This window comes from Rissa tridactyla, chromosome 4 (genome assembly GCF_028500815.1).
Source record: "Rissa tridactyla isolate bRisTri1 chromosome 4, bRisTri1.patW.cur.20221130, whole genome shotgun sequence".
Taxonomy (NCBI): Eukaryota; Metazoa; Chordata; class Aves; order Charadriiformes; family Laridae; genus Rissa; species Rissa tridactyla.
In genome coordinates this window covers 28,028,730-28,054,149 of record NC_071469.1, presented here as the reverse complement: position 1 = coordinate 28,054,149, position 25,420 = coordinate 28,028,730, and the positions used below count along the sequence as shown (strand labels likewise).

General features: G+C 48.4%; 3 protein-coding genes across 13 annotated transcripts in view; 1 reads left to right on the top strand and 2 right to left on the bottom strand.

Annotated features, from left to right (window-relative positions):
• POMT2 (protein O-mannosyltransferase 2) overlaps positions 1–5,901 on the bottom strand; it is a 33,880-nt gene extending 27,979 nt beyond the window's left edge. For 8 of the 9 annotated variants that reach the window (XR_008466077.1, XR_008466082.1, XR_008466080.1 and 5 more), the window contains exons 1-6: positions 5,651–5,901; positions 4,937–5,021; positions 4,026–4,130; positions 2,770–2,878; positions 1,799–1,907; positions 230–389 (exon numbers count right to left, since the gene is read on the bottom strand). Coding sequence is in view for 2 of the 9 variants with exons in the window: in XM_054199411.1 (XP_054055386.1) it covers positions 230–389; positions 1,799–1,907; positions 2,770–2,878; positions 4,026–4,130; positions 4,937–5,021; positions 5,651–5,880 (798 nt within the window). In the remaining 7 variants the exon portion in view is untranslated. The remainder of the gene's footprint in view (positions 1–229; positions 390–1,798; positions 1,908–2,769; positions 2,879–4,025; positions 4,131–4,936; positions 5,022–5,650) is intronic. The other variant, XM_054199412.1, reaches the window with a different exon arrangement.
• Positions 5,902–5,906: 5 nt separating this feature from the next.
• On the top strand, positions 5,907–15,288 carry GSTZ1 (glutathione S-transferase zeta 1). 3 transcript variants are annotated; one of them, XM_054199424.1, is made up of 9 exons: positions 5,907–6,055; positions 9,209–9,260; positions 9,911–9,978; positions 10,787–10,867; positions 11,346–11,471; positions 11,991–12,066; positions 12,893–12,989; positions 14,199–14,248; positions 14,889–15,288. In XM_054199424.1, the coding sequence occupies exons 1-9, from the start codon at positions 6,035–6,037 to the stop codon at positions 14,921–14,923; spliced, it is 606 nt and encodes a 201-aa protein (XP_054055399.1). In that variant the 5' UTR covers positions 5,907–6,034; the 3' UTR covers positions 14,924–15,288. The 3 variants fall into 3 exon arrangements, with proteins under 3 accessions (XP_054055399.1, XP_054055397.1, XP_054055398.1); XM_054199422.1 differs by having other exon boundaries at positions 5,908–6,055; positions 12,937–12,989; XM_054199423.1 differs by lacking the exon at positions 5,907–6,055 and adding an exon at positions 8,527–8,656 and having other exon boundaries at positions 12,937–12,989.
• A 793-nt stretch (positions 15,289–16,081) lies between these two features.
• LOC128908226 (uncharacterized) lies at positions 16,082–24,466 on the bottom strand. The gene is made up of 13 exons (XM_054197951.1): positions 24,156–24,466; positions 23,770–23,946; positions 23,386–23,491; positions 22,759–22,881; positions 21,947–22,166; positions 20,908–20,931; positions 19,980–20,102; positions 19,252–19,439; positions 18,292–18,491; positions 17,875–17,966; positions 17,522–17,576; positions 16,729–16,826; positions 16,082–16,583 (listed from the first exon to the last, which is right to left on the bottom strand). The coding sequence occupies exons 1-13, from the start codon at positions 24,464–24,466 to the stop codon at positions 16,369–16,371; spliced, it is 1,932 nt and encodes a 643-aa protein (XP_054053926.1). The 3' UTR covers positions 16,082–16,368.
• Between the last annotated feature and the right edge of the window lie 954 nt (positions 24,467–25,420).

Sequence of the window (25,420 nt, the reverse complement as noted above, 5' to 3'; positions counted from 1 at the left end):
ATCCCGCTGACACATACGGGTTTTTTTTAAACATATGGCAATAGTTTTTCCATTATAACCTTCACCTTTAATCATCATCATCCACCTCAGATGCCCCTGTTTGCTACAAACAGAGTATCACTGTTTGGCTAGTTCCACGGTTGACAATAACTAGGAGAATTACAACGGCAAAAGAAAGCAAAACGAAACAAAGAAACCCTTAATGTAAAGAAAAGTTTTTGACACTCACCAGTGACAAGCTGAGGTCCCCCAGCAAGTCCCATAGGTCATAGATTGTGTTCAGGCCAACCAAGAGGACAACAAAAAGGCCAACAAACTTTACCCCCATTGCTCCAGCAAGGTTCACACCAGTCAGACTCAGCCAGAACCACCACGAGGCAGAAAATGACCTGCAGGACAGATGGAACAGGTCAGTGTATAAACGATGGCTACTTGAATGGGTATCTGCGATCTGGAAAACAAAGAGCAAATCGGCTACCCCACAAAATTACATTCCATTCCACCTTACATTCCATCATCTTCTCAGGAGCCAATGAGGAATACAAATGTAATTGTTTTCATTAATTTTCGAATGATTCAAGGATAACCCTGATGCAGGAGGTCCCAACACTTAAGCATGGGCAGCCATAGGTCTTCCTTTTAAGGAAGGGAACACAGACACCAGGTATAAGCTGAAATACTAGTGCGAAGAAAGTCCCACACATGGAAGGTCTGAAAATAGAAACCAGACTTTTGCCCCATAAAATGCAAACTTACATCTCTCAGAATGCTAACGACATGGGGGAGAACGGACAATTAGCAGCTACTTTTCCTAAAGCAGAAAGGCCATAGTGGAAAATATCTACCCAAGGCACAAACAAAAGCTGCAGCAAAAAGCAAAAAAATTACAAACTAAACTAAAATTGAACCACAGAGAAAAGACAAGAAAAGATGATAGCAGAACTAAAACCCCTTTTCTGACTGACTCCTGATGCCTTGACGCTTGTATTTTGGCTAGACAAAATCCCTGTGACCCACTAAGCAACACAATAGCTAGAGCTGGCTTTTAATTTTAATTTTGGCTGATCAAACACTGCCCTATAACTTAGTGCGTGCATTGCCTGGGGTGTGCGCTGTAGATGAGAATATTCAAACGCCTATAAATCACCATCCCCCTCTGGAAGGGTCTACAGCAAATATCCTGAGCAACTCAACTGCTTTATTCAGAAACACCTTGGCCACATTTCCCTCAAATTTTTGGTACCAATTTCTCTAAACCCAACAAATTACACTATTTACCTCAATTACCAGGATTTTATAAGTGCTTACATGATCAAAGTCACAGATAAGCTGTGTTTCTCCAGCCAAAGTGACTGGTTCGAGATAACAAATTAATATTTTTGCCATTAAGGAGCAAAGCCTTGAACAGGCTCCAACCACCCTTCATTCCTCCTCCTCTGACCTACAACAGCCCATACTAGCTTGCTTGCTTGTCAAGTTTTAAAAAGCCGTAACCTTCATTGTCAAGATCTGCAGTCCCATAAACACTATTTCTGCTGCAATTTCCTTTCATGCTAAAACAATCTATTTAAGTCTCTCTCCTGGTTTACGCCAGCCACGATACTTTCTCCCTAGTTTCACAAATCCTTATAATAAAATTTTCTCTCCCCTACCATGAGCCATTTTCATCTACAAATTTCCTGAAACAATGTGATCTCAGCCATTCACCCAAACTACCAAGTGGTAGATATGTTCTAGTACTTTATCTGTGTGGAAGTTGAATATCTATAGTTTAACAATATCATCATCTTTATCTTACCTATCCGCACAGCTGTTACATTTCACCATACTCAGAACAGCTCCCATGAGGAAGAACATCAGAATGGGGTCCAGCAGAATATATTGCGACAAAGTAATACAGCCTGTATCTGCAAACAGTCACACAACAGTGTCAAAAAGGCTTGCGGTTCCAAAGTGTATCTAAAATTGCAGGAAGCCAGTTTCCTCAGTGTAGTCAAGACAAAGGGAACAAGGAAAATTTTAGAAACAAGAGCAGATCAGAACATTTCAACTTCCACTTGCGTACCAAATGAAAAAAAAAACACTCACAAAAACCAGGCATTACAACAGTATCTGTGAAACACCATTTGGGAGGTGCTGCTGAGATACTCAGATGGAGGGCGTTACAGACAGCAATGATCTACCTACTAAGGCAGCAGCATGGTGCCAGAGGATGCTACGGGAGAAGTCATCTTTCAGGTGTTACCTATAAAAAATTAACATGACTTGGATATTTTAAGTCTCCATGCCTCAATATCTACGTGTCCTCACAAAACCCCAATTTGGGTAACTTCATTTGCAATGTTAATTTCTCCACTTGGCTCAATTCAACAAGGAACTTTATTAATTTCTTACTGTGAGCTCCTCCACAGTAATGCAGTGGGCTGTTAAACACCTCTCTAATTGATATGGGAGACATCAATATTTCACTAGTGAGCAAAACCATTCCTGACCATCCATCTTAGAAAAATTCTTAAAATTGAGGTGAAATGTAGTCCAACACTGCAGTTATGGTTATAACAGAAGTACCTATCAACTAAACAAGACTGTAAAATTCTCAAGGGGACCACTAATTAAAAAGCCTCATATATATAAAGCAGAATTACTTTGTTTTTTGGGAATCTCTCTCATTAACCCAAATATCCCCTGGCTAGGTAACACACGCTAATACAGAAATTAAATTCTCTGAACAATTAAACTGCTCAATTTTGCTGTAGCAGGAATACCTACCAAAAATAAGGATGAAAGCTGTGAGTAAGGCTGCTGGCAGTGACTTTGACAGTTCCAATACTGTGAGGTAGGCAAAGGGAACCAGGCAGGAGCCAAGGAATGCACAGAACTGCAGGAAAAGATCACGGGAGAAGTTATAACGCTCCCCACGCTGAACATGCACCCACATCCACATACCAACAACAGGAGGTGTCGCAGTAGCTGAACTGACTCACTAAGAACATCAGACAAAAGCCAAATGAGCAAAGATACTGTTCAGAGAAGGACAGCTGCTTACTCTGTTCTGTCTCTAGAGGTGTCAGTAACAACAGACGGTCATTCTCTTGCTAGACTACATCAGATATTCATAAAAAGATATGTCAAGCAGGTGCGCTACACATCCACCATACTCAACTTCTTTTAACAAGATATCAGAATACGAAACCCAAGAACAAAATGTACCTGTACCTTACATCTTTAGCAGATCAGTATCACCTCCCCTACATAAATGAGACTGAGGATAGTTGGAAGAAGAACAGAAATCAAAATAAAACAAAGCAGCATCACAACAAGATTTGTTCTCTTCAATGCTGGTTCTAGCACTTCTCCCACCTTTGGCTTAGGGAAATCTAGACCCACAAATTGCTGGAGGCCTGAAAAGTAAACCAAGAAAATACACCTTCCCAGTTTTTACCCTTCTTTCTAGGTACTAGCAATTGGGCACTGTTGGGTTTTTTTTTGGCTCGTGTTATCTGCTGTCAGTTTTATGGCTCTTGGTCTTCCTGGAGAGCAGTACAGACAGGGTTTCAGATAGAATACCACTCTGAATAGTAATTCCGCCCCTGCCCCCGCTCCATCAGCTCACTGTCACTGGTGGTAGCAAACTGCAAGTGGCAGGGAATGATCCTGGCTTTTTGACATCCTTGGCTCTCCACCAGAGCAGCCAGGCACAATGGAGTGAGCAGGAGCCCAAGCTCAGCAATGTTCCCTTTGCAGAACAGGCAAAGTATCTGTCCCACTCATGAGTGTAGTCCCACTAATTAGCAGCAAGGGTTGGCCTCAATAATCACCTTACTTTCTCACCTGGCCTCTCACAGCCAGATATTAAGACTTATCTGCAATACAACCAATAACACTTTTCTAAGGAGCTTAAAGACAAGGCGCAAGGCTAAACAGACCTCTGATCTGATCCGGGAGAGCTGTTCTTATGACATAACAGTGTATAGTGAAAAGCATGGGAGCGCCAACCAGCTTGATACTAGCCTGTAGCGCCTTACCCCTCTCATTCCCACGTAGTTGTGCTGCTCATATCTGTCCCCTGGCTTTTGGAAAGGAAACGTACCATCATATCCACTAAGGTAGCCAGCAAGTCCAATCAGCATCTGAAGAGGAAAGGTGAAAAAACAGGTCAGGGAAATCACATTGGAGAAAGCAGTATCTGTATCCAAGCCAGCAGCAAGTAAGATTTTTATAGAAGCTAAGACTGATCCAGAGGATAACTACTAAATTCAGATATATAATCCAAACAAGAGTTTATGTACAGAATTGATATGCATACATATTGCCCTTTGTCTAGAGGCAAAATCAGAAGCGATCAAAAGGACTTTGGCTGCTGACTATAAGGACAACTGCAAGCTCAAGAGAAATAACAGGTGTGAGACTTAGCAGAGAGAATTCTGTCTCTGTAGATTCTCCCATAGCTCCCTCTTCCCATAGTTTAAGGGAACTCAGCCTGAAAGGAAGATAATCTTTCTGAGGCAGTGTCTTCGTTGACACTGCACACAGTTGCTAGTACAAGTTCTGTGATTACAGAATAGCATGTGAAGGCTTTCAGGGTCCTTTGTGGTAGGAGTCTTATTTACTATCAGGAACTGCTTGGTTCCTTTAAACTGTAGTCTTTTATTAAACATCTCCTCCAAAACATGTAAGTGCCATGTTCATTTTTTAATGTCGAGCCTTTCAAGTACCCAAGATGCAATACTGTTTTCCTTTCACATATTCAAAGCATTTTCATAAATAAAAAAAGATGCTAGCTGAGGCTCTGGGTAGAGAACAAAAATTACCACGATGGCAACAACAGTTAGGAAAGGTGTTGGTGTCCATCACATCCTTCAGCCAGAAGGATGGGGAAGACTTTTGTTGTCCCACTCCCATGTATTCTAAAACGCTTAACAGAAGAGCAGTTTACCTTCCCCAAAGGGGGGTGGACATCAAAGAAGAAGGTCCGATTTATGTAGTAACTTCCCATCTTCCCAAAATGAGTTTCATCCCAACTGGAAAAAAAAAATAAAATAACCAAACCACTAAACAACCAGCTGTACTGCTGAAGACAGTAAAAAAAATCTATGTAGGTCTCTTTACTCATGCTTTTCATCATGTAGAGGGTTAGTGCCATACATTCTGTATGAGACAATGCATTAAACGCGCTGGGTAATCATGGAGAGTGCTTCAGCCATTCTAAGCATGGTCCTTTTCAAAGAGTTTGACATTAACACTCCAAAGTCTATAGCCTGCCCTTCTGATTCCAGGTTGGGCTTAAGAGATGCTAAAAAGTGAGCCTGCAATCCACAGATCCTTAAAAAATGCCTCCCTGCTCTGCAACACGTTCTGAGAGCCACAGTGAGAGCAGGGGCGGGAGCTGGGCAGAGAGCGCACCGCTTCCCCGTGTCCCTCACCGCCAGGATCCCATCCTAGATCCTGCCTGGGACACACACGGATCCCTCCCAGCCGGGCAAGGCAGGGGCGGGCGGGTGACTGAGAACGGGCCGCAGGCGGGGAGTTCGGGCGCGCTCCTGGGGGACAACGGCAGGGTCCTCCTGGGAGGAGGCGGACTCCCACCCACAACCAGGGGCTCGGGCCGGGCCCGCCGCCCCCAGGGCACAGGCCTGCCCCCGGCCCCTACCAGACGTGCGGCGGCTCCGGCAGGCGGTGGAAGCGGGAGGCGAAGCTGAGGAAGGTGACGAGGGCCAGCGCCGCCGGGCGAGCCGGAAGGGTGGCGGAGCGGACCGACCCCCCCGGCAGGCGGCGGGACTCCCGCTGCCGCGACGAGCCGCCCCGCTGGCCCGGCTCGGCCTGGCCGCCCCCCGCCACCGGCATCCGCGGGGCTCCACCGCTGAGGCGGGCGCGGCGCATCCTGGGAGGCGGAGGCCGGGACGGGCGGGGCGCGGGGCACGCTGGGAGATGTAGTCCTGCCGGGGCGGCGGCCGGCCGGCCCTGAGAGGAGGGGACGACCTAGGCCGGGACGGGGCTGTGACACCGCAGCTCCCGCGGAGGTTCGCGGCGCGGGATGAGCTCTGCCGCGGCCAAGGTACGCGGGGCTTGGATCCCCGCTCTCCCCACGGAGCGTCCCCGCCGGGCGGGAGGGGAGCGGGGGGTGATGGCGGTGCCAGAGCTGGAGGGAGCGAGCGGCGATGGCGCGGGCTTCGCCGCCCGCCTCGGCAGCTGGCTGGGATCGCGGCCTAAATCAGCTTCTGGCGCCCCGGGCTCCGCGAGAAGGCCCGGACGGTGGTTACCGAGAAGGCTGCAGCCCCGGGCACGGCGCCTCGTACCGATTTCGTCTGCCCCGGCCTGCACCCACGTCTCCGTCTCAGTGGAGAACAAGGAATTTGCCCCCATGCTAAATAAAACAAACGCCTTTCAAAGCAGTGGTGGTGTTGTCCATGTGAGCTGTTAACACCAATACCTGCTGCAGAGATACTGAGCATTTAGGAGCAAACCTGCGCCTTCTGCTTATACCTTTACGTTTCAAGCCAGCAGAATACAAGCGGTGCCTTTCAGACACCACGGTTTCACCTCTGCGAGCCTCCGAGGAGCAGGTTTCTCTCTCATGTCCCACACGGGCGGCTGCTCCGCGTCAGTCTGTGCGTGCAGGCTGTTTGGAGCGATGGGTCTCCGGAAAGCAGGGACAAGACTTTGCCTTTCCAAGTGCCTCCTGAATATAGCCTGGAAGGAGGTGGTATCCAGAGGAGACCATACTGAAGCGGACGGGCTTGGATACCTCAGGGCTCAACACACAAAGTTTGGGATGTGTCTTCCATCTTCCTAAACAGTGAAATGTGTTTCCCGGATTTTTACTCTAGATTGGGATTTAAGCCCAAACTTTCCTCAGTGCACCGCCGACGCTAGCAATGACAACTGAACCAAACCTGAAATCTCAGTAGACATGAAGCAAATTTTGTCCTCCTGCTATCCTCGCAGCTCCAACCAGTCCAACCTGCAGCTCATGGGGATTGTACCCTGCGGGGCTGTAAATGGAGGCAGTGCTTCCCAGCTACTCCCCTGGCCCATGTTCAGCTGTTAGTCCTAGGAAAACTAGATATAATGTCATTCTGGGACCTGTCCACTGAGGACAAAACATCCCTGCTGTCTCCGGTCTTTACTTAGCTGATTGTTTTGCCTGTGATCTTCCCTGACGCTGGGAGCAAAACAGCGTGAACTTAAGAGATCACTCCAGGCCCCAGTCTCTGGAGACAGTTCCCAGCTGAGGGATGGGTTGTTTTCCACTCTCCTTTTGGTAAAATCCCCTGGGGCCTTGAAATTATAGAGCGAAGCAATTAGCTTAGCGCAATTTATTACAAATGATAGTGCAGGCTGCAAAAACAACAAAGAACTGTAGAGAGGATCAGGAGAAATGTCACTGCCAGCTGAGAGGCCAGAGTCCAAAACAGATGTGGTGAAGGACAAGAATTTCTGAGCCAAAAAATCAACAGCAAGGTCCCTGGAAAAAAAAAATACAAGTAAAAATAGTATGTTATGAATGCTCTATGTGCCCTTTTGAAGTCATAGTTTCTGTTACTTTGCCTGCAACCCAGCAGGCTAGGCATTTGAAAAAAAAAGCATAGCTGAGATTTCTAATGCCCTGATTCCACAAGCAGAGAATTTAAGAAAATCAGTAAATACTTTGTCTACAAAAGTGTTGCCAATACTGCCATTACTTCCCTCCTTGCTTAGAAACCATTTCTCCAGTAAACTTTGACTAGAGCAATTTAACCAAATGCATACCTCATTTAAAGTGAGAAGTAAAGTAAGAGAAGCATTGAGTTTACAAAGAGGACTAGAGCACAGAGATCCTCGGGGTCTCTCTGGTTTTCTGTTGACAGATTGTGTGTCAGTGAGCAAATCCCTGTTTTTTTCTACCATATTGTCAGCCTCTGGTGTAATTTCTATGTGTTTTGGGAGAGTGGAGACACAGAGAGACCCCTGGCATGCCATGGGATCTATGGAAGTAAGGAGAGACAAAAGTACGGGTTTATTTAGAGACATGCGTGAATACCAATTTCCTCTGTGGGAACAAAAGAACGTAACATACAAAAAAACCCCAAGCTTCGTATTTTGCACAAACTTGTCCTGGGAGCAGAGTAGCAGCCTCTCCCAGGCGTGCAACGTAGAAAACCCTCTGCACCAGCTGATACTGGCGGGACGAGGGCTATGGGGTACCCTGAGGGACCTCCCCGCAAAGGCAGCCCCTGTTTGGGGAGCGGGCAGTGTTTCCCTAGTGAAACACAAATTCTGCACATGGCTTCAGTTTCCTTGCTTCGTTCCCCAGGGCTATCTTTCTGCATTGGCAAGCGCTGAGAGCCTGACAGGGTCTCTAGCTATCTTAATTTATTTCTGGACAAAAAGCTAGGGAAATAAGGATGGTTCCTAAATGTGCTTCCAACCTCAAAGCTGGTTAATGGTTCTGATATCGGCGCTGGGGCTGCAGCACCGCACACGTGCGCGGTTGCTCAGGATTGAATCTGACTGGCTGGTTTTCATGCCCTGGGCGCAAATCTGGGGGCATAGTCCTTTTCTTATTGGCTTTAGGAGAGAAGCCTTCCCCCATCCCAGCTGAGTTAAAAGGGAAAGTGAAGAGGTTGTCTTTCTTTCCTGGAGCAGATTCCAAACACTGACCATGGCATCTGAAAAGGTGAGAGCTTGGACGGGGTGGAAGGGTCCGTGAAAGCTGCCTCGGTGCTGGAGTTCAGGTAAAGAAGAGCTGTCTGCCCTCTTGGCATTCATGTGGAACAGCAGTAGCTCTTCTCATTTGGAAAGAGGCCTGGCCCGGCTCTGCGTGCCTGAAAAAGCCATTTCATACCACACAAATAGCCAATGCAGGTGCTTGGCGTAATCAGTGGGGAATTTGCTTAAAAAATCCAAGATGGGGTAAAAGTTAGCAACATCCAATAGGGACAAAGAGGAAAGCTTTGCAGGGGATAATCTTAAGGTCACTTGTGCATCGCTGGAAACATCAGCTGCAGCTAAATATTCAGAGGACTAGCATGAAAGACAGTGACACCACCTGTATACCCAAACCAGGAACAGTCACTTTCAGAAAGGAGCCCTCTCTCCCCCAAACCTTGCTCTGCCCTGTCTTAACAGTTCCTGAAGTGCCTTCTGTTCATGCATTGTTCTCCTTACAGTACTCTGGTGCTGTAAGATTCCCACCATATGACCACTTTATTTGTCTTTCTCTTCTCAGACGATACTTTACAGCTATTTCCGAAGTTCCTGCTCTTGGAGAGTGAGAATTGGTAAGAACCAGTGTTGCAGTCTCCTCCCTTTCACTAACCGAATTAATCAGTGACTCATTAAGAGAGAGATCAGCAAACATGATTCTGGAACAGTGAGGCATTTCCCTGCCCTTCTCTGCAATGGGAGGAAAGGGAACAGCACAGCCTACCTGGAGCAGATGCAAGGGAGAGGAATAGACAGGAGGGCTTCACTCAGCCTGCAGCTAGTTAGAAGGAATTACTCCTTTTGTAAAGTTAACATGATGCAGATGGCTCTTCCGCATTATCTAGAAGCGCTCTACACTCCGTTTTCATGCTGATACTGCCTCAGGCTCTGGTTTGCCCAGGCCTGGAGAGCTAAGCAGGGCTGGGAATGGTCCCTACTTGGACTGAGACAGTCTTAAGCAAGGATTTGCAGTTGAGCCCAGGTCCCCCTTATTTTGAATAATGCAGTGTTGTTGCCAGGACTGATCTTTAGTGCTTTGGTCCTTCATTTGCCAGAGCGCTATCTTCTCAGCGGACTCAGGCTGCCTTTCTTGAGGGATAGGGTCTTTTCTGGTTTTAAAGCCATTCCTTTTTTCAAATGGAGATGGTAACATTTCCCTGAGCCCATTACCAATGAAACTGGTCTCAGTGTGCCTGTCTGAAGCTGTACACTCTGCTCTCCCTAGCATTGGCTCTCAAAGGGATTTCCTACGACGTGGTGCCAGTGAACCTCCTGAAGGATGGCGGGCAGCAGGTAAGGATACAGCTACCGTTGCTCTCTCCAGGGGTAATGAATTTGGGGATAATTCGGAGAATTAGGATTAGCACTAGAAAGTTCAAAGGCAAAGTCACTGAATTCCTCACCACTCCGCTTTCAGCACTGTTCCCTGGCATGCAAGACAGGGACAAAATGACTGCAGGAGACTAAAGGTTTTTCTCCTCTCTTAAACATCTGCGACTGAATTTCATAAGGCTGAAGATCTTTTGCTCCTGCTTAGCATGATATAACTGAACATATCTGGTACACAGACTTTAGGGAAGCTGCACTGCAATTTAAACACAAACTTGACCTCATACAATTAGCACCATAGTGCGTGGCAGGGGACATGTGTCCAAAAGATGCTAAATGATATAGCAAGGGTCTGCAAAGGGCCTGTCAAAGGGGTGGGTTACCAGAAGAGATCTGCACTGAGAACTTATTCAGGGGACCGTAGCAGGGAATTGTGCACCTAGTACTACCACTGGCTTGATGTGCCAGTATGAGCTAAGACGGAGTTGGAGAACTAGAACAGTAATAACGACACTGCTGCAGTACCATCCCTCACAGGCTTTGTAGTGATGGTTTATCAACAGGTAAGGCAGTCTGGCCCTGGATGCAGTGATCCCTGGGCCCCAGTGTGATCTTGCTGTAGGCTTATAGTATAGCATAACTTACTGCAAATATTAGTACTGAGGTAGAAGGAAAAGCCAAAAAAAAATAATAATTTGGTAACTCGGTTCTAGGGGAAGAAAACAAGGAAGAATAATTTATTGTTGCAGTAATCTCAGGTTTGTTTCCACAGTTTTCTGCTGAATTCAAGGCAATGAATCCAATGCAGCAAGTCCCAACCTTGAAAATTGATGGCATCACCCTTTCTCAGTCGGTGAGTTACCAGGTTAACATCCCTGTTAACCATTCACTCCAGCCTGCTGCCCAGTCTGGAGGGGATGGCTTTGCCCCATCTTTTCCCCCAGAGCTCTCATCTGTGCATTGGAAAAGAGACGGCATTTGTGATAAACAATCTCACTTGAGGGCAGAAATAGTTTATAATCTCTGCTGTGAAACTGCTCTCAAGGATTTAAGCACAATTCAGCTTTGGGTGGTAACTCCACCTTTCACTGAGCAGTTTGTCATCTGACTTAGAAGGCTGTGCCAGGGTTTGCCTGAAATTACAGCTGGGCTAAATGACAACAATGTCCCAAGCAGATATTGAAGGGGATATTCTGTTGGTTGGATTGGTAACAAACTTCATTCAAAAGCTGTTGTATGCTCTTGGATTAGCTCCCCTTTCCCAAGTGTTCAGGATGTGAACTTTTCCTTGGCTCTCCAATAACCTCCCCTTACCTCTTTCTTCATTACAGCTAGCCATAATTCATTACCTAGAAGACACCCGTCCTAACCCCAGGCTCCTGCCCCAAGATCCAAAGAAGAGAGCCCAAGTCAGAATGATCGCTGATCTCATTGTCTCTGGCATTCAGCCACTCCAGGTATTGCTTTGTCATATCCATGCAAATGAGAAAACTAGGATGGATTTCCAGGAGTCTGTATCTCTGAAAAGCTCAGTCTCTTTAAACTGATGCAAGCCAATAGAGCGGCAGACCTTAAGACTGTGTGTTAGCCTCTGCCTGATCTGCTAATGACAACAACACAGTATTTCTTACAAAGAAAAACCTATAGCACACCAAGGTTTTTTACAGAAACAGCTGAACCCATATGGTTTCACTGCTGGGCCTAGGGTGTTTTAGGAAGAAGACAACTGAGCAACCAATAGGGTAGAGGCAAAGAAATACCCTGGCAGCAGTTATAGGAGGACAGTCCCAAGGGAGAGATACAGCAGGGTATGTGATTCGGTGAGGGTGAGGTCAGGGCTGACCCAGCTGGCTGAACTCAGGCTGGAGGTTCAGGCTTGGCAACTCCTCATCTCGCCTCCCCTCCACTGGGTGAGACAGTGGGCAAGTTCCAGCCAGCAGCAGTCAATCTAACCTGGAGATTGCTTGCCTTTGCAGAACCTGAGTGTCCTGAAACAAATGGGGGAGAAAAAAACAGAATGGGCTCAGAACTGCATCTCATCTGGCTTTCAAGGTGCGTCCCACATCCAAAATGATCAGTACTTCGGCTGACCTTTCAAAATGCTGCACCACTGGGGTCCTATTTTCCTCTTCAAGGAGAACAACAGATCTCCCTAGGCTGGTGTGCTGGGGTCCTGCCCTGCAGGCAGAGACAGTGCTCTTCCTGCCCAGAGTCCCTTGTCCAGAACTGCTAGGTCTCCAGGGTCTTGAGGAAAGATGCTGTCCACGGGGCGCTTCCACTGCTGCGCATGGAAGAGGGGAAGCCTGGGGCCATCCTGTACACCACAGCAGTTGATTCACCCTGAAGCATAAGGGCTGACAGCACTCCTCCTTTCCACCCAGCTGATCCCAAACTACTGCCTTTTGCATTAAAGTTCTATCAATCTATATTTATACGCTTTTGTAACCAGACAAAAGATATCTGGCAGATAAAGACAGATGGCAAACTCCCACAGGATCTAACAAGTAACAGAGTATTTCTTTACCTCCCTGGGAGAAACAGGGTGCTTTTCATTTCCTCAAAACCCTTTCCCCCATGTGCTGGAATAGCAGGCCCATCTTCACTTCTGGACAGACACAAACTGACCGAACCTTTGTATTTTTCCCCTCCTCACTCACATGTCTCTACATTGTCCTCTTACTATTTCAGGTGCATTGCCTGAAGCAGCTGAAATCACCCTGGGTCCCAAATGCTGAAGGACCCTAAAGACCCCCATAACTATACTACTGTAAGATTTCTGTTCCTTCTAGGTTCTGTCCCAAATTGCTCCTTTTTCTCAGGGTCAAAATGCACTTGTTCATAATTCCCAATCTAAAAGGTCTTTGGTGTCCATTTCAAGTGAGTTTCCAATGCCTGACTCCAGCGTACTACCTCTCTTGGCAGCACTGGAGCAGACTCTGCAGCACACTGCTGGACGCTACTGCGTGGGGGATGAAGTAAGTATCTGAGAGAGTGTTGTGTAGCATTAGAGAACTGAAAACCCCAGTATATTCCATAAAATAGGAAAGGAAATCAGTTGTTGAGACACAGCAGAACCCCATCCTGTGCCAGGAGTTACATGTGGTGCCTTCAAAATAAGCAAAAAGGCTGCACGGATCCTACTTAAGCCACTACTGACTTGCAAATAGTTACAGAGATGTTTACTTGTCCCTGCCTGTAACCTGCTGATGGCCAGACTCTGCAGGTGTATCTAGGATCTGGCTGCGGAAACAGATTTTATATATTTTGTCTTTAAGAGATTTGGAATTCAAAGTAGGGGAAAAACTTGGCTCAAGAAACACAGGTTCAGTTCTTTGCTCTGTGTAACCTTTAACCAGATTGTATTGTATTTTTCTGCTCTGTTTGTCCAGTGTTAACGTGGACAGATTTCAGAGAGCTCACACACAAGCTGTTCTGACCCTTACCAAGCCAGAGGCCACTTAGGCCTCTTCCATTTAGCAGTCCTGTTTGGAGGGCAATCAGATCTTTCCTATAAAAGCCTGACAAAAAGGAAGGCTCCTGCAATATCCTGTGATGCAGAGGATTGTCTAGTAGGAGGAGCCTTATGGAACTGGAGTCCTTGGTGGGCAAAGGCTGGTTATGAGATCTTGGAGAATAATGTGTGCTCTTAAAGGCACCCAGAGCTTTGTGACCTGGGGAGCGGGGTGGGGACAGCTGCCTCCATGCAGATAAGCAGACAGCTGTATTGTCCTTGAGTCTTCTTCTCAGATTGCAAGTCCCTGAGCCTGTGTGCAAAAGCCCTATCGCATATCAGGTCTTGACATTGGCAGGAGCTGCTTGATACTCCTGCAATGCAAACAAGCAAAATTTACTCATTTTTTCCCTCCCTCCATCGCCTCCCTGTGCAGCTTGTCGGCAGGCTTGTTTGCTCAGAAGCAGTTGCCATAGAAGCACTGTATCCTTGAGGTCACGATGGAGCTCCCTAAGGCTGATGGCTGCTTCTGTTAGTGACGCCTATGAAGTCCTTTCCTTGTTCTGTTGTCGTATTAATTGTGCTGGATTAAAGAATGGGATTGTTGTGACAACTCCTCTGTACTGGCTGGTAAAATAATTTCTACCCTGCTGTCAAAGCCTGCCACGACAGTGAGGCGTGATGGGACAGGTTCTGAATTACTCAGACACCTTTTTCTTCACTACATTTGCAGGTTTCCATGGCTGATCTCTGCTTGGTGCCTCAAGTTTTCAATGCTGAAAGGTAATTAAGGCTAAACTTTAGGTGCTCTTCAAGGATACCTACTCCTTGTGCTGGGCTGTCAGAGCTTACCTTCTGCTGCTCCTTGTGCCTGTTAGGAAAGCATCCCTCCTGCCTGCCCTATTCAGTTATGGATTTTTCTCTGCATGAATTTTCCTGTGTCATAAATACTGTCTCTTTTCAAAGCTCTTGGAATTAAGGAGCTAGGATCTCAGAGGTCCCCGAAGGAAGCCTGCTCTGTGTCCTTAGAAAAGCTAAGGTTGCCCGCACTCCGCATCCTCTCTCTGTTTGCCCTGTATTTACACTGCACACAGGGAGAAAAGATTAATCTGACTATATTTGTTGAAAGCCTTAAACCTATGCAAGTAGTGGCTGCATGATTCCCAGGAAAAGCATAGTGCCTTCTTACCCTGTGCTGCACACTACGCAAAAGCCTAGTGAAGACAGAAGAACTAACTAACCTTTCCTCTAGCATTTGTTTTCAAGCCTACGAAGATGAATTTTTTCTCTTAATGCAAAAGTGCCCCAGCCTGTGAGATTCTCCCATACTGGGCAGGCACAGCACATGGCTCTACCCTCCTGCTTACTGCTGCACTGGCTGTCTTACTCAAGAGTACCTCACAAATTCTTTTTCCTGTTACAGATTCAAAGTGGATATGGGTCCATATCCCACGATAGCCAGAATAAACAAAGCTCTTCTGGAGTTAGAGGCATTCAAACTAAGCCACCCATCCCGGCAGCCAGATACTCCTGCAGAGCTGCGAGCTTGAAGCCCTTCTACTCATTAAATCAAGTAAGTTGGAGTGTCAAAGAGGACAACAGCTGCATCTTGAGCAGGACTTCAGTGCCAGCAGGAAGCCCTGGTACTATTGTCTCATTTTCAATTGGATGGAAAGAAGGACGGAGGACCTGGAAGTAGCCTGGATGACTTACAGGAGCTATGCCTGTGCTAGAAAGCTTGCAGCTACTTCTGGCTATGTTGGGTTTTCTTCCTATCCGATGTATCTCCATGAAGCAGATTAAAGCAGAAGCATCCATAAGTATCAGAAGCCCCCTTTGTATGGCTTTGGGTTGGGGAATGTGGCCACAAACAACTGTGAGGTATGGAGCCCATTCCAGACTCCCCACAGTTGGGTTTCTTCTTTCTACCACCTACAGAAAGGGCATCAGGGAACCAGTGTACACAGTGCACTACTAACCTGGCAGGCCTGCATGTCCTTGCAGCTGCCTCAGAGCTATGGTACAATCATTAGTGCCATGAGTATAACCAGCAAGAGCTGGTCTCTGACAGAAGACAGCTTAATCCCGATCCTTGTTGGGTCCCATAGGTCTTACAGGAGCCAACAGTCAGCAATTTTGCCACCCCTTGCAATGACAAGAGAATTACTACCTGGACAGCTGATTTATACCTCTTCCTTATGTTTAACAGCAGTCTTGTAGAATTTATAATAAAGGTCTGACTAGAGCAAAGCTAGTTGGTTGTGCCATAGTCAGCAAGGCACAACCAGCTCACTCCCATATGCTGAAAATGACGGCGTTCTCTTTTTTTTTTCCCCCCATCCTCAGGCACCCCTCTAGGTGTTTTCCTAGTCCTCAGCTGCAGACTGTTTCCCAAGGGAATCCCACCCCAGATTCCCTCCAAACCAGAATCACGGCTGTACTTTCACTGTGAGGACCTTCCAAGCAGCAGGAGTAAATCCCATTCCACTCATCCCAAATGAAACCCAACATCTGAGTCACCTTTGAAGCTGAAAGCACCCCAGGAATTCCATCCAGAAACCTGTAGGGCAAGAAAGGAAACCCAGAAGCCTGTGACTGTGTTCCCATGCAGGCTCAGCTCAGATCCCACTGAATGTTTTGGCAGCCAAGCCAAGGTACCAAGCCAGGGAAAAGGGAGGAAATCTGTGCCAGTCTGATGCTGTATATCAGCTGCCCTAAGGCAGCAATACCCACAGCCTTCAGAAAGACTTTACAAACCCATGATCTCTTCTGCCAAGGTAGCATTCACCTACATATAGATACTTGGACTGCCACAGTGCTTGGACTCATTTATTGCCATCCATTTCTGTATTCAGGCTGCTGAAGAGCCCTTGCTGTTCCAGGCTCATTCTGAGTATTGTGCATTATCCTAGGTCCAGCTGGATCTTGACTGTGCTGTTGTAAAAGGTCCCGGCACAGTTGGAGCCCCCAAAGACCAACACCGCATGCAGGTTACGCTCCTCTTTGTTCTCCTTGTCCACATCCATCAGATGGGCAGGAGTCAGGTCAAGCAATGTGTGGCCAGCTCGGGGCACAGAACAGAGGTCATGGTGGATCACCGTGCTCCATGAAAGAGTATCTGAAGTAGAAAGCAGCTATCATTACTGTCAAACCCATTCCTAGTGCAAGGGATGAAACAAATGGACGAGAACAGGTGTTCAGAAACACCCCTGCAGCTCAATAGTCACCTTCAGCTATGGAAACTGGGAGGAAGAGTCACTCACCTAGGTGGAAGACAAACGCATCCTGCAGGGCTCCCTTGGCATTGCAGCCTCCGCTGATCAGAACCTTCTGGTCCGACACAGCCAGAGCTGCATGAAAACTGCGACCAAAGCAAAGCCGAAAGATGACTACAGCAAAAGCTGCTGGGGTTGCCTCAGTCAGCAATAGGCAGGGGTGGGCAGACTTCAGCAGGAGGCTGGGGGCTTAAGCTGCAGAATGGAAGTTAACTTCTGCTTCTCTTCTGCCCTGAATAACCCTGAAAGAGCTGTTTGTTTGCCTCTGCAGGTCAGGCCATAATCAGGCCTGAAAACCACTTCATTATTTCAGAAGGAGCTATCAAAACTCCTACGTTTTGCTCCATGGGGTGAGACAGCAAGGCTAGCTGGGCTTTGGTCTGATTTAGGTCATTGTTCTAGTGGGCAATAGCATTCCTTTAGGAACAGCATAGGTCTGGTACAAAAGTTTCTTCCTCTCTGTGTCGGTCATACTCCAGGTACTATGGAGACCAAACAGCAGGCAACGCAGTTCACTAGCACATGGCAGAAACCTTCCCCTAGCCTGAAAGGCAGATTTCCAGGGAGATTAAGAGGTCTGTACCCCCTCCACACACCCTACAGGCACCAACTAGGACAGCACAGGAATTTCTGGTCCCACAGCAGAGGGGCCATCCACTGTATTTTCACTAGTGGGACAGAGATAAGCAACTGGATCTGACCACAAGGACCATTTAAACTTGGTTTCAAGGAGAAAGGACAGAGGAAGAAGATAGCTACTGGGTCTGCAATAGGATCTTACCAGCGTGCAGAAGGCTGTCCTGCAAGGAGGGGGACTGGTGTGTACTCCATGAAACCTGACAGCCAGGGGAAAGGCAGGTGAAATGTCCAAAAATCTCAGCCTCGTAACTAGACAAAAGTTTCCATACTCTGCCACACCAGCAACATACATTCTCTGTTACCCAGCTTCTTCCAAAAAAGCAGTCTCTTGTTTTTCCCCATTCCCTCCCCTCTTACCCCAGAAAGGTTTTTTTTATGCAATAGTTTTCCATCACCATTGCCTAGTCAGGAGTTTTTATAACATCAGTGCTATCTTCCCATTGAGCATGCCTCGTTCCCTGTCCCAAGGCATCCACCTGGCACAGACTTTCTTACCCAGATCCAGGATGTGCATGTCACTGAGGTAGAGAGAAGTCCTCCGACCCCCAAAAATCAGCAGCTTGTTCTTCAGTAGAGTAGCTGAATGCCTAGGCAGAGGAGAAGCAAGTGAACAAAGTATCTTCAGTGAGCTCCCAAAACTGACTTTTCAGCCTTTGCTTCTGCTATTGGGCTGCCATAGCTTCAGTCTACAACTGCTGCTACCCCCAGCCACTGTAGCCCAAGGACGGAATCCCATCAGGACTCATGATGAGACATATTGGGAGTCACATTGCTCAAAACACAGCCCTACCTTAAGGAGCAAACAGTGGAAAACAATCACCTAATATTTAGGAAGTTACACTGGGCTGGGAGAGGGAGGTGAGCAGAGGTTTCCTGCTCTGTTTTGAAGGGCTGGAAGAAGAGCACTCTCACCCAAGCCTAGGCAGAGGCTTCTCCCCTTCTGAGATGGGCTGATACCAAATTTCATGCTCTGGATTGAAGACATAGAGCATATTGCTGCAGGGTCCAACTGCCAGCGATGCCTTCCTGGGAAAAGTCCCTCCAAAAACAAAGAGCTCCTTGCGGTAGATAGTTGCACTGTGGTAAGTGAGCACTGGCATCCTCCCTTTAGCCTTGGAAAAAGTTCAACATAGATTTGTTACGAGAAGTACATTATTTGCTGCATAACCCATAGGAAAGGGGCCCACGTCATACAGTGAGTTTGACAAGTCTCAGTTTGCACTTTATTGGCTCCCCAGCCAGATCTTTGCCACATAGTACATCCTTTGTGTACTCTGCACCACCAGAATGCTCTGATGAGAGAACAAAGTCAACCTCCTACTCCAGCTCCCTCAGAAGATGACAGAGAGCAGAAGGATCTCACCCAGGCTTATTCGGTAAAAGCCATCTTGTGACTTAGCCAGGAAAGAGACAGATAGTCCCTCGATGACAGGGCCCTCTGCAAGGACATGACAGGCAACTAGAGAGCTCAGATATCTGCTGTGCTCAGAGCAGTCCCTGATTTGAGAAGACCAGCTCTTCACCTCAGCATCCAGCGCAGCTCTCAACAGCATCATATAAAATGAGAGGCCATTTCCCTCTGCCGCTTGTACAGTACCTCCCACCCACAACCCTGGTCAGACACAGCACTCTGCAGAAACCATTTTTCACCTCGATTCATTCATTGTAGGCACAGCCCTGGTTTCTGCCAAGCTTGTGGCCTTTCAACATAGCCTTCTTACACATGTCAATCCCAACTAGGCAGCTCAGACAACCTGCAGCAACAGTGGACCAGGACTACAAGAGTAAGGATATGGGCACACTGGTTGCCGCATTCAGGCAGGACCTGCCGCCTCTCCTGTGCTTTTGTCTTGGAAGAGCTGCTGTACTTACAGCCACGAGGAGCCACTTCCAGGTGACTGTGTCCAGAATGTAGATGTTGCTGTAGTCTTTGTCCTCCCTTATGCCCCCAAAGACGTAGATACGCTTGGTGTCTGGGTCATAGGTAGCTGTGTGACCATGCAAGCACAACGGCATGGTGTTTTGTAGCTCGAAACCCACTGGAAGCCAGAAATCATTGTCTGTGGGAGCAACACCAGACAGATGGTGTGGGAGTTCAAAGGTGCTCTCAATTTCTTCAGATTTAAATATGTCATAAAACCTTTACTCAAGACCTTGCTCCCTTCATCTCCTCCTCTCCTTTGATTCAAGGCTAGAGGGGCCTCATACAGAAATGTTTCTGTGTAAGGAATCAAGGGGAATACTAACTAGACAGGGAATACTTAGGTGGAAGAGAAGATTGGCAAGGTGCAGAATTGTATCTCACACTTCTCCACCAGTCATCACACAGACTGCAAACCACGCTGTTGCTTTTACCCCTTACAACTCACCCAACTCTTTCCAGAACTTATGCCTTAGCTCCTGGAGGGCTTTCACACACAACCCCACAGCCTCTTATGGCACCCTATGCTGTCAGCTCAGCCTGGTGACCATGCTAGGAGATGCAATACCTTTGCTGTCCCCTCACTATACACAGACCCCTGAGTATCCCCATCCCATCTGTATGAGTTGTCCTCAACTCCCACCATCCCCATTGCCTTTGATAGCCCTAAAGTCCCCACCAACTTCCAGCTTCCAGAGTGCATCCTTGCAGGACTGATGATCAACACCTTCTCCACCGATCAGAACAGCTGTCCTCAGGTCACTGAGGCACATGGCATGGCACCACCGCGGGCTGGGACTGCCTGAGGAGGGGAGAACACAGGGCTGTGAGCAGAGTCAGATGAGACACCCCCAGCTCCCTTCCCTGCTGGGGAGAACAAGGCAGCTGAAGGCTCAGAGGGGAGAATTGGGAAGGCGAGGGCCCCAGGTCCCTTCCCTCTGGGGTGGCAAGAGACAGAGCTCCACGAGGAAGATTTTCTGTTGGCTTTGGGTAATAATTGCTGTACTAGGAGAGATGTCACGAGCAGAGGGAACCAGCAAAGAGTCTGGCTGGATGTAGGATGCATACAAGCTGCTGCTTCAGACAGGCTTGCATGCTCCCCATTGATTACCCATCCCCAGAAGGGATATCCCAGTTGTGCTGTCTCCCTGTTACTCCTTGTGAGGGAGGGCTACCCGGGGACAGCTTGTTAGTGCCTAAGATATAACAACCAGAAGCCTGGAGCTGCTTCCAGAGATATTCCTTGTACTGCTCTGTTCCTCCTCCTTTCCTCTCCCAGGCCCCTGCAGTTGGCTGAGCAAGCTAATAAATACTTTTAAATCAAAGTCTATTCCACACCCTACCTTTTGCCTCAAAGGGCTATGAACCCAGAGGTGTGCCCGAGATTCAAGGGACTACAGAAGCATGCTGGAGAGTCTGACAGTACTGGAAACAGCTATACCAACAGCAGTTGCATGGAGAGGAACAGTACATACGTGCAGCCTACTTATTTATTCTTGATCACTGGAGAGATAAAGGATGAAGCATGAGAGGCCTGTGACATTAAAAGGAATGGCATCACCAAGTGGCTGAAAAGACAAACCAGGGTCTAGGAACCACATCCTCACCTTGCAACTCCTCCACCGCCAGATCTGCAGAGGAAACACAGAGATGACCCCATAAAGAATGCAGCCAGCAGACATACCCTGGAAAGCACTCTGCTGCACGATTTAAGAGCCCTTCGGCCTTCCTTCCTCCAATCCCCAGCACAAAGCTACCTCACTGCAACAAACAAGGTGCAAGATCAAGAACCCTGAAGGAAGTCTCATCAGAAGAAATGCAGAAGATAGGTAAAAGCAGGGCACATTTCCTTTGACTGCCATCATGCTGTCACCATTGCATTTCGCCCCTCTGATGGAACCTTATTTCCCCCCTTCTCACACTGCCTACAGCAGAATCGACTTCATGATGGAACTGTATTTGCCTTTGTGAGAAGCAAGCCAAGTCCCAAAAAGTCACTTCACTTCTTAAGGACCACTGAGTTATTGTCAAATATTTACACACAAACTTGGGCACATCCTGGAGCTGACTTGGAATTCATGCTCCAGAAGCTAATGGTTTGGTTTCCAAACCTCTTGGCAGCTATATTCGCACTACTGAAAAGTCAGTACAATCATCTCATTATACATATATTTCTTTTCATATTCTCTATACTTTAATAATAACCAATGTCTTCTATGGACCAAGTGGTATGCTCTTAGCAGGGGAACAGACTAACAGAGAGGTTACAGAAACGTCACAGCAGGTAACTTCCTTGTGCCTCAGTTTACTCTTTTGTAAAACAAGGCTAATGATACTTGCCTACATTTATAAAGCATGTTTACTCATATGAAGAGATAGGCATATTTTGTTATGGTACAGAGTGCTGGCACTAACAATACACCATGTTCTCTTTCTGGTGTTTTCCCAACAGGGAAAAATTCATCAAGCAGTTCATCCAGGACTAAAGAGCAGTTCTCGGTATGTCACAAGCCAAGACAGACAAGTCCATCTTGCCTTGGAGGTATACGGAGAAATGGACTGGGAAGTTGTTGCCCAGCAGCAACAGACAAGACCTTGTCGTTCAGACAAGACCTGTAAAATAAACCTGGAAGCTGCCAGAGTTACCTTCTTCATTGAGGTCTCTCTCAGATGCTGTGGGTTCAAATAAAACTTTCCTGGGCTTCTTGGGGTGGACAGGACTCTTCCTCCAGTCCTCACGGGCTTCCACCTTGCCAGATGGTGGCTTTAGGGCACAGGGTACTGCTAGGGTCCTCAGTGGTGGGCGGTCATCCTTCCTCACAGGCCTGGATGCTCTAGCAGTCACCTCTGAGTTCTGGCTCTTAACCTGTGACAAGAGTTCCAGTCAAATCAGCCCTGGAAAAAAAAAAAAAAAAAAAAAAAAAAAAAGAGAGACCTGAGGCTACTGTGAGTTGTCTATTACTGGGCCAGAGATTAGTTTCACATGGTGACTGTTTTCAGCCTTGTCTTCCTGTTGAGTCTTAAGGGCCAGCATGCCAACAGTATCAGCTGCCAAATACATACTGAGCAATGCAGCTACCTGCACAGTGGTCCACTTTCAAACTGCTGGCTGCAATGGCACCATTGCTAGCACAATAAAAATAAAAACCATAGCTAGCACAAAAGCTACCACAAGGCAACTGTAAAGGCAGAAAGGCCACCTGTGCCAGGAGTAACCAGGATGATCGATCACCCCACCAAGGGCTGTTAAATTCAACCCTTCCAAAGGCATTTCAATGGAGAGTACCACTTTCTTTAGCACAAGTGAATCTTTGCCTCCAAAACTTGCTTAGCCAGATCCCCACTAAGAGAGCAGCAGCAAATGTTTCTGCTAGACGTCAACTGAGCAGCTCTGAGTGAGGAAGAAGACACTAAGAAGGTGGTGAAATAACGAGAGGAAGGCTCCAGGGTACACATACCGCAGTAGGATCCTCCAGGTCCCGGCCAAGGGGCATATAATCTGCTGGGAGCACCGGCGACTGGGTGACCTCCGGGACAGGGAAGGGGTGAACGGGTGTACTGCTGGAGACACCTCGGAGCAGCTGTGGCAGCAACAGTGAGAATAAAAGGACACGCCAAGTGTGCTGTCCTCCATCCACAAAGGGTGAGCAAAGAGATATCTTGCAAGGGACAGATTCCCTGCAAGGGCATAGCCCAGCTTTCATCTCCAGCACCAAGAGAATAAACAAAGAAAAGCAAAGCCAGGCACTGGGTGATGCTAAATCCAAGGGCTTCAGCACAAGGTAAACCAAGCGTTTAAGTACCACAGACCCAGGAGAGAGTGGAACTGGAGGTTAAACGCTCTCTGCTGCCCGTGTCCTGCAACACGAGGTATTTTGGCAAGGCTGCGTTTAGGCAATAGGTCTGGAGGATCACAGAGGGTTTAGGCTCAGCACAGACATACATTAACAGATCCGCATGGTGCAGCTCTGCCTTGGAATGGCAAAGGAAGGGAAAGGAGAGGATGGGAGGGGAAGTTCTGTAGCTCAGAAGTGACACCATTTGTGACCGAGGGTAGGAAGAGAGGGGGATGTCAGTTCTTTTACCCGTCCATTGACAGTCAGGATAAGCTTCACAGAGTTGCCTTTGTCCATCTCTTTCAACGAGGCCATGAAAATATCCATCCTCCAGTCACCTTCCCACACCAGAGACCTGCACAGGGGACCCCAGGTTTTCAGCCCACAAGTGGCACTGACCAGGCAAAAATTCCTGCTCCCACATGAGCTGGTAACACCCCAAAGCCGAAAAAGATCCAGCCCTGAAAGCAGCCAAAAGGAAGCTGGAAGCACCACTAGAAACACCACGGTGGAGGACCGGGAAGCCTGAGCAGCTTTGCGATGACACCAGCAGAACTGGGCAGCACCACACAGCAGAAAGCTTTTCCAGGACGCCCCTCCGAATACCCCGGCAGCACCAGCTCCCACCGTGACCTGCGGGAGGGCTCCAGCGTGCCGACCCGCTGCGGCGCGATTCCTGGAGACACCAACACGTCCACCGTGATGCTCGTGTCCGGAGAGTAACAGCTCCAGTCTCCCAGCCCGAAAACCACCAGCTGCTTTGGCAAGGGCAGGGGCAACCAAGCCTGGAAACCCATCTTGCTGGACTGGCTGCGGAGGGGAGGGAAGAAAAAGAAACGGAGATAACCATCAAGGAGCAAAACACACCATCAAAAAAAAAAAATATTAAAAGGCTTGAAAACACGTTTATGCCAGGGGAGGGCGAAAGGGGAGAGGGCTTGCGTTATTGAAAAGAGGAAACAGCGCAGAGATGCGATGAAGAAAAAGAGCTGTAGCCCGGGAAAGGAGCGCAGCCATACGGGCAGGGCAGCTCCAGGGAGGCGAGACGAGGCGTCGAAGTCATCCCCGGCTCGGGGGGAGCCCACCCCTGGAGAGGGAGGTGGCCGGGCCGGGCCCGGCCGCTCCACCAGAGGCCCCGGGGCAGCCGCCGCCGCGGCCGCTCGGCAGGTGCGGACCGGCCCTGACAAGGGCGGCGAGCCGCCCTTGTCAGGGCCGGTCCGCACCTGCCGAGCGGCCGCGGCGGCTCCCGCAGCGCCCACACCACGTAGAAGGCGAGGCCGCTCTCCTGGACGCTGCCCCCCGGCCGGGCCCGGTAGCGGACGGGCTGCATAGCGGCGGCGGAGGAGGGTGGCTGACTGGGCCGGGGGGCGCCGCCATTAAGGCGCCGCCATTAAGGCACCGCCCGTCGGCCGCCCTGAGGGGCCCGCCCCGGCCCCACCGCTTCGGTCGGCGGCGTTAGGAGCGGGTACCCGCTCACGGCAGTGCCCGGGAGGGTAATCCCTGGCAGCCGGGAGAGGAAGGCCGGCAGCTCCGGCCGACCTAAGCCAGGCCCACCCGCTCCTCCACAGCTAATTAGGCTGATTGGTAGAGCTCAAGCCGCACATCGCTTCTCAGGGAGGGACAGTTTCTTTGGCAATTCCTAAATGATGGCATCTATACGCGTTTCTTGTAGCTCTCATAAAAAGGAGCAGGTGTGAAACTTGCTTCTCTTACTCCGCAGTCAGGGCTACCACCAAGAGACGGCAGGATGGCAGCAGATCCTCATTAAACAATAATTAAATCAGCATATGTGTTACTACAAGGATTCCACTGAGTATCCAGTACCACCTGTGTAACAACGAACAGCTCTGCTAAGCTCAAAGCTGCTGTTGATAATCAAACACCACTAAAAGCAGTGACTGGGCTGCAGCATCCCAAGAGCCATGCCCTCCGTGCACAGCTGAAAGAGGCGAGAGTCACTTCCCAGGCAGGGCCAACAACACCCGCTGCCAGACCTTCGCTGGGCACCTCACGATCAGAGCATTTCTGCTGCAGCCCAACCCCCAAAAATCACAGAAAGGGTGGGAAAAGAGCTAACGTCGTGAAATTTCACATGACTTCCCTGCACCCCCACAAAAATGCTTAGTTTTCCTCTTGGCAACACACCCGAGCCAAGCACAAGGACAGGGATTCCTAGGGAGCGCCTGGTCATGAAATAGCTGTAGCGCTGTTTCTCTTCAGTGGCCTTAAAACAAGATGAAACATCTTGGCGGAGTCATCAACCCCTTTGGTCAACTTGCTTTAT

Excerpts from the sequence above, each read along its gene's own strand:
- GSTZ1 (XM_054199422.1), top strand. The coding sequence starts at position 6,035 with ATGAGCTCTGCCGCGGCCAAG. Across the intron at positions 11,472-11,990 it reads CTGGCATTCAGCCACTCCAG|AACCTGAGTGTCCTGAAACA; the intron begins GTATTGCTTTGT and ends TTGCCTTTGCAG. Across the intron at positions 12,990-14,198 it reads GCTACTGCGTGGGGGATGAA|GTTTCCATGGCTGATCTCTG; the intron begins GTAAGTATCTGA and ends CTACATTTGCAG.
- LOC128908226 (XM_054197951.1), bottom strand. The coding sequence starts at position 24,466 with ATGCAGCCCGTCCGCTACCGGGCCCGGCCGGGGGGCAGCGTCCAGGAG. Across the intron at positions 17,577-17,874 it reads CATGCACATCCTGGATCTGG|GTTTCATGGAGTACACACCA; the intron begins GTAAGAAAGTCT and ends CCTGGCTGTCAG. Across the intron at positions 16,584-16,728 it reads TGCGTTTGTCTTCCACCTAG|ATACTCTTTCATGGAGCACG; the intron begins GTGAGTGACTCT and ends TTTCTACTTCAG.